Source organism: Centruroides sculpturatus, unplaced genomic scaffold (genome assembly GCF_000671375.1).
Source record: "Centruroides sculpturatus isolate CEXI.00-Female unplaced genomic scaffold, Cexi_2.0 scaffold648, whole genome shotgun sequence".
Taxonomy (NCBI): domain Eukaryota; kingdom Metazoa; phylum Arthropoda; class Arachnida; order Scorpiones; family Buthidae; genus Centruroides; species Centruroides sculpturatus.
This window is the reverse complement of record NW_019392627.1, coordinates 86317-94308: the sequence shown is the minus strand read 5'-3', so window position 1 is coordinate 94308 and position 7992 is coordinate 86317. Positions and strand designations below refer to the sequence as shown.

General features: G+C 32.4%; 1 protein-coding gene across 1 annotated transcript in view; it reads right to left on the bottom strand.

Annotated features, from left to right (window-relative positions):
* Window positions 1-702: 702 nt before the first annotated feature.
* LOC111617777 (5-hydroxytryptamine receptor 2A-like) overlaps window positions 703-7992 on the bottom strand; it is an 89323-nt gene continuing 82033 nt past the window's right edge. Inside the window, exon 3 of the mRNA XM_023359065.1 lies at window positions 703-2096. Within this exon, the coding sequence (XP_023214833.1) occupies window positions 790-2076 (1287 nt within the window). The 5' untranslated portion in view covers window positions 2077-2096 and the 3' untranslated portion in view covers window positions 703-789. The remainder of the gene's footprint in view (window positions 2097-7992) is intronic.

The following is a 7992-nucleotide window of genomic DNA, read 5'->3' as shown; positions in this document are numbered from 1 at the left end:
TTTTAACAAGTTTTAACATGTCAGCATTATACATCCATTAATTATTAAATATTTAAATTGTACTTTAAAATTTTACAATAAACAATAGCAAAAATAAGTATTATATTTTCTTAAGTTTAAATATTAATATAAATAATAATAAGAATAAAATTAACCAGCGTTTTAAATACAGGCAAATCTGTAAACAATGATCGCTGATGGGAACATGAAAAAACTGTCCGTTGTTTGGAGGTTATTTTGCATTTGTTTTAAAAAAAGTTACTTAAATATGGCCGCTGTTTACAGATGTCCGTTGTTTGGAGGTTTCACTTTATATTGAATATTTTTACATTATATATGTATATGAATTTATACAGAATACTCAAATTTTAAGCCCTATCAATATTTTTAATGCGTTACAAATTTAATTCCCAAGGATTTGAATGTGTAACGTAAATTCTCAGAATTTCAATACATAACTTGAAATTTGAGATTTGAACTTCTATTTTTATAATTGTCAATGTTTTTAAATTTTAAAGTATAGTAGAACCTTCAATATCGACCATCTCTTAAGAACGGCCACCTCTAAATAACAGCCATTTTTTTACGTTTCCGTCAGTGGCCGTAGTTTAGAAGTTTAACTGTATTTTTAAGAAGTGTAAATTATTCAAGATGTAACGTTAAACTGAATTAAAATAAATAACAGTTTAAATATCTGATTTATTTATAGTTACGTTGTAAAAATATATTTCTTTTTTAGCTTATTTCATCGAAAATCTGCTTCTAAAATAATTTTTTTCTATTAAGAATTTATCTAAAAGGTCGGGACTTTTTACATAACATACGTTTAAATGCGACCCTAAAATCGGGACTGAATATTGTATAAATTACAGGATTAATTAAAGAGTTGGCGTAACCTAACCATAAAAACACGCTGAACACATGATCTTCAGGTTGACAGGACTGACATAAAGGCATCAATAAAGCTGTCACGAAGAAAGGGAGCCAGCATACAACAAACAATCCCGTGATAATGGCTAAAGTCTTTGCTGTTTTCTTTTCACGTTTGGTTTCTATTGACTTCTTTTTATGCTTTTTTTCTTTGGCGATTTTATTAGAAGAACCGTTACACGTGGGTTCGTAACTACTTGGACAAAACGAACCTTCCGATATAGCCGACAGTTCGACAGTAAGAGGAGGAGGTATGAGATTTGTCATTTTTGGTTGTGATACAGTCGATTTGACACCAGGTTTATTGCGTATTCTCTTCCTGGCCACTTTATATATTTTACCGTATAAAACAAAAATGGCGATTAAAGGTACGTAAAACGTGGAACAAGTGGCAAATATCTGATAAGCCGCATCTTGGCTCACCAAACAACGTTTTTCGATTTGGACTCTCTGTAAAAAATCCGGATCTTTCCACCCAAAAACCGGAGCGAAAGACACAATGAAAGCGATACCCCAAACGATAACAATCATGGCACCTATATGACGTATGTTTCTTTTTCTGACATAATCGACGTACGTTACGGACCAGTATCTATCCACAGCAATTGCTAGTAGATGCAATATGGAAGCCGTGCAGCATAAAACGTCGCAAGACGTCCAAACGTCGCACAATTCTGGACCCAATGTCCACTGTTGATGCACTTCGTACAGGGCACCCAATGGCATTACTAAACAAGCCACCATCAGATCAGCAACTGCTAAAGATAAGACTAAGCCGTTACCTAATCTGTACAGGTTACGATCGTATAGAATTGCGGCTATTACGAAAACATTACCCAATACCGTGGCTAAAATGAGGACAGAAAGTGTTAACGACGTAACAATCATTGTTATTTGATTGGTATTCTTTTCTTCGTCTCGTCCCGCACACAATCCTTTAGAACTTGTTGAATTGCAAATGGTTTCGAGAGAAAGATTGCTGTTTGGAATACCTTCGTTCCAACCTATCGTTACGTTGACAACAAATAATTCGTCTTTCGTAGAAGTTGATTCTATCATCTCTTTAACAATTAAAAATCTTGACATATTTTTCATCAGAAAATTAATTCTATAATTACAGAACGTGAAGTTGAAGGTGAGAAACATCAGATGTTTTCATTCAGACTCTATAAGTAAATAAATAAATAAAAGGTAAATACTGCATGCCATGTATTTTATATTAAAAGATTCTATAAAATATTTTAAAAACTCAATCTTAACTTAACTTACGTTCGTTTTTACTTTCTCAGCTGTTATAGAATATAACATAGGGAAAGTATGGTAATCGTCAAATTTTGACCCTTCTTCACTCGGTTTTTTACATTTCTGGGGGTTCGACACACCAAGGACCCCAAAAGTGTAAAAAAAAAACTTACCAAATTCTATGTTTGCGTGTGTTTGTCTGCGTTAATTTTGCATTATACTCAAACCAAAAATTTTGAAAATTGGCAGGTTTAGTTCTTCAAGTATATATGAATAATTGACATAATTAAATTTTGATGGTTAAAAGCCAAGAGGATGGAGAGAAAGATGGATCAGGTGTCATATCTCGAGTGGAGTCAGACTTAATAAAATTTTAACTCGTTATTAGCATTTACAGTTCCTTTACAAACTCACTCCTGCATCCAAAAATTAAGACTTTTGCTTTTTTATAATATTAGTAATATAAAAAATTGTTTGTTAATAAAATCCCATGAACAGATGGTGTCACACGCAACTTTAACTTTGTAAATTATGAGGCTGGGAAAGTTGTGCAAGAGAGTAGGCCTACTTGTCAACTTTTTAATACTTACAATTTAAAAACACATTTTCTAACAGAAAACTCTTAATATTAGGATCTGATTTTTATGACATAGGCTATATTTCATTTTTTAAGTAGATGAATAAATGAATTTGAATTTATAATAATTTATTTATTAATTTATTCGAATTTGATACTGTATTTCGTATTCAATTACAGACAAACCTCCGATAATGGCACCTCGTTTACATTATCTATTACACAATTTAGATTGTACAGTACATTAAAGCTGGCAAAGGCTGCTGCGAACAGGAAGTCAAGAGGATCAAGGAAGAAAGCTGATAACTTTAAATTATACTTTCCAAAGTTAGATAAAAAGCAAAAGCCTTATTTTTTTGGGGTGGTTTAAACGAGTAAACATTTTATTATATCTAACACTATTCGAGACATGACCCCTTAACCCACTCTTTCTCCCTTCTCCTTGACTTACAATCTTTAAAATGTAATAGCATAAATGGCCCATATATAGAAATATTCCTGCCAAATCTCAAAATTTTTGGTTCGTGGAGTCCTGAGATATAAAGGAAAATACAGACCAATACATATACACATACATACAGAATTTTATACCAGGTTTACTCAGTTTTTTGGAATCAGAGACCTTTAACGTCGCGAAATTCAAAATACCAGGACCTAAGGATCAAAATTTGACCAATTGCAATACTTTCCCTCTGTTATATAACAGCCGAGAAAATAAAAATATCAAAGAACAAAAAGTTTCTTTGAAAGGACGATTCTTTCTGAAATGCGTACAAAATAATTTATCCTCTAAACAGCGGCCATTTATAAAATGTCTTTATTGTTTGTTCTGTAACTACTGTACATCTGAAAATTAACAGTAACTTAAATGCACAAATATCACATTGTGTTTTCTTATAGATAAGTGAATTTTTTTACGTTTCACAATGATTTTTCTCTTGATAATACGTTTGGAGAGATACAACTTTGAAGTAAACAAATACGATAATTCAATCTATTGACTATAGTGTGTATTATATTAACATCTGTAAGGAGCAAGTTTCTTGAAAACTCAATTTACTCTGAAAGCATAAACTTAGGTTTCATGTGTCAATGATCTTATTTTATTTATTCGTAAATCATATCAAGAAGTTAAGTATTTTATTAAAGTAACGCGTGAAAATTAAATTGGTTATTTAAATAACGTCGAACTTCAAATAACGGCTACCTCTAAATGGCTGCAATTTTATTGAGGACGTTTGCTTTGAAATGCATAAAAGAAATAATCTATAAACAACGACCATCACTAAACAACGCCAATTTTTTACGAGGACATTTCTTCTTTTTAACAAAATTTCATGCAAAATAATCTCTAAACAGAGACAGTTTTCTTAACATTTCTTTTTGAAATGTACGCAGAATACTCTTCAAACAATAGTCACCTAACAACGGCTGTTTTTTTTTACGTCCTCGTCAATGGTCGTCGTTCAGAGCTTACTTAGATCGTATATAAAATAAATTAAATCTTACAAATAAAACTTTTGTGAATTATAAACAAAAATAATACATTCTCAGATATTTCAATAGAGGTATAAAATTTTATAAAATACGATAAAGGTGACTTTAACTCAAAAATGCACATAACCGACTACCTTATACAGGTCTTTGGATCAAATATTGAATAGTATGATGTGTATCTTTCGAATAAGTAGAAATCCCTAGTTATTCGCAGTCGATACAAATTTAATTAATAAAGTTTGTGTTGACTCTCCTTTTAAAAGAACAACGTCAGAATATTTTTAAAAGAGAAAAAAAAATTCAGTAAACTAACAAAGTTTACTGACATTTTTTTCTATGTTTTCATCTCTTTACTGCAGCCGTAAATACTTGTTTCTGCTCGTTTCTTAAGCGAATATGAACTAAATGGTTTTCTTTTAAGAAATCAAAAATGTAAAACTAGCTTTACAAAATATTCCATCGTATTGTTTACTTCCAAACATAATTATTTAATATGAAATCAAATCTTATATAAGTTATATAAAATTTTTATATCTTATCACTCTGTAATTTCTAGAAATTCTGGCAAGGTTTTGATATGACACGAGTAATTAGTTGTTAATATAATTATGGTCAAATCTGTGAACAGCTGACACTGATGGAACTATAGGGGCTGTACGAAATGGCCACTATTTCGAACTTGTTTTGTAAGCAACTTTGTTATAAAAATCCCTGAAAATATGGCCGTTGTTTTGTATGCATTTTTGTTAAAACTAGAAATGTTTTTGAAAAAAATAGCCGCTGTTTAGAGGTGGCCGTTTTTCGAGGTTTCGGTTCATTATCGTTATAAATTGTCATTTTATTGAATTATTTAGCTTTTAAAAATTATCCAATTATCCACAATTTCTGAAAAACTGTAAAAACTTACATATAAAATTGAACGCAGAGGAATTTGTATATAAACGAAATAAAGTATAAGTTTATAAAAATCAAGTACAGGTAACCCCCGTATAACACGGTAGTTACGTTCCAAAAAATTGCCGTGTTATGCGAATCCGTGTTATACGAAACAAAGAACTAATACGAAGGGGAGGGTTAGGTTCCAAAAATTAAAAAACATGCTAGTATATTTTCATAATTAAGATAAATATCTTCATTAAAATTTTTTTAAGTGATACATATTAATGTTTTCTTCGTCATCACTAAAAACACTATTAATTAACCGAGAGCGTTTTCTTTTTGGCAAGTTATCCTTATCCTCTGAGCATTTTTCTGCATTATCTTCAGATCCATGCTTTACCTTTTGCAAAATGTATGTAATTTTAGATTGCTTGCTTCTAGTTAAAAGATCTTTATAAATTTCCTTATATGGTGCTAAGCACTTATGAAGAATAAAGCAAGTATGGAATAAGGGAAAAACATTCGGCAACATCAGAAGCAGAAGCGTCGCGATCTGGCAACATTGAAACAAGTTTCGAGAAGGACCACGTATATCGACAGAAGGCGAGAAGAGAAAATTTACATACTTACGAGGGTTTTACCCATTTCTCGAACCGTGTCAGAGTGAATCCGTGCTATAAAAGTACCGTGTTATACGGGGAATGGTACTGATTCTCGAACCGTGTTAGAGTGAATCCGTGCTATAGAAGTGCCGTGTTATACAGGGGATGGTACCAATTCTCGAACCGTGTTAGAGTGAATCCGTGCTATAGAAGTGCCGTGTTATACGGGGGTTACTTGTAAAATTAAGTAGGAATTCAAAATTAAAACACTGAGTTAAAAGAAATTCTTTTTTCTATTTTATGAAAAATAATTTGACGAAGGTTTCATATTTCAAATATCCAACTACATTTACATTTTAAAACTATGTTATCAAAGTGTAGAAAATTTAATATAGGGGAACCTCCAATAAAAGCCACCTCTATCGGTCACATCTAAATACTGGCCATTTTTTCAGAAATTTGTTTCTTTTTTACAAAAATGCAGAAAAATAACCTAACAATGGCCACCTCCGAATAACTGCTTATGTTCCCATCGGTGGCAATTGTTCAGAGGTTTCGCTGTATACAGGCACTTCAATTTAAATATCTATATCTTTATATAAAAACAGAAAATTTTATACGCAACAAAGTAGCCTACTACATTTCGCCATCCCCGAATTTGCATTTTGTTCCTCATATAATCCTCATTGTTTGAGTGGCTTCAGCAGAGCCACTCTCGATTTATTGCTACATTGGTCAACAAATGGTAACGGTAAATCGAATTTAAAAATTGTTATTTTAAAACACGAAATATGATTTATAAATATAAAAAATGAAGACTCAATCATATTAATTGATAACTTTTGTCGGCCAAAAGCATTTTACAGTATTTTAAATTAATTAAATTTGTGATCATACAAGGTGTGCCATAAGTCTGGAACCATAGAAATTATGTTGGTCTGCATGGCGCTTTGAGTGAGGAGGAATAAATTGAAGTTATTTTAATGGTGTGGATTCGCAGTCAGCGTGAACAGTTTAGCAAGCTGCATCCAGATCGTTGTGGGAAAAATTTGGATTAAAATTAATTTATATTTGAAATGTATAAACGAAAAAATTTTACATAATTTATTATTGAAAAATGTATTTAATGATATAACAATTACTTATTGTGACATTTTAATAACGGCGGACTGCAATACAGTAGAGCATCGATTATCCGACCCCCGATTAACCGTCACCTCGGTTAACCGACCGCGTTCTAGTCGGCAAATTCAAATGTCCGCTGTGATGTGGCGCTACAATATTTGGCTATGTCTTGGCTACTTTAATAGTATTTTTACGTGTTTTAGCTGGCAACATGGCTCCACCATGAAAGGGAGCTAGTATTTTTAATTTTTTCTAATTTTTAACGATACAATAGCGACGATTATTATTTTTAAAAAATTTTTGTTAGGCTTAACATCGATGAAAATTCAACGCGAAGTAGGTTAATAGTGATATACTAATATACTAATTACATGTTAAATTTTCTACTGGAAAGCGGGGAGGCGACTATCAAAATTGGGTCATTGAGGTTTCTCCATCCATGCGTGCACAGGTATTAAAATTAGATAAATTAAATATTGGGTGGTCGCGCTGCAGGGCCACGGATTTTTGCCCGGTCCTGCAGTGTTTTAAATGCTGCCGCTTTGGGCATAGCACAAGGGAATGTTCAGAGGAATATAACATTTGCAGCCAGTGTTCTGGGAATCATGCATTTAAGGATTGTCCTAAACTTGGAGAGCCTCCTACATGTATCAACTGCCGGCACAACCACTTTGAGGAACATAGGCACAATGCTAGAGATCCTGTTTGTAAAGTGTTTCAACGTATAAAAGCTAACCTGATAAATAGGACTGACTATGGGTCAGAATTATAAAAATAGTATTACTGTTTTGCAAGTTAATTTACACGGGAGCATTGCTGCCAGTTCTCTCTTAGCGAGTGAAATACACAACTATGACTTAGTGTTGGTTCAAGAACCGTATTGCTTACGTAATCAACCTGCCTCTATTCCAGCTTACTGCTCTATAGTTAAAGGTACTAACAATAGTCCTTGGGCTGTGACTATCGTTCCACATCGCCACATTCCTATTTTGCACTTAGCCTCTTTTAGTACGGATTATATGGTTTGTATTGAGACTTATATTGGCGATATTAAATACATTATTATTAATATTTACTGTCCCAGACCACAGAACATAAGTATTATACTTTCTGGTCTACAGCGGGTAATTGAATCTTATC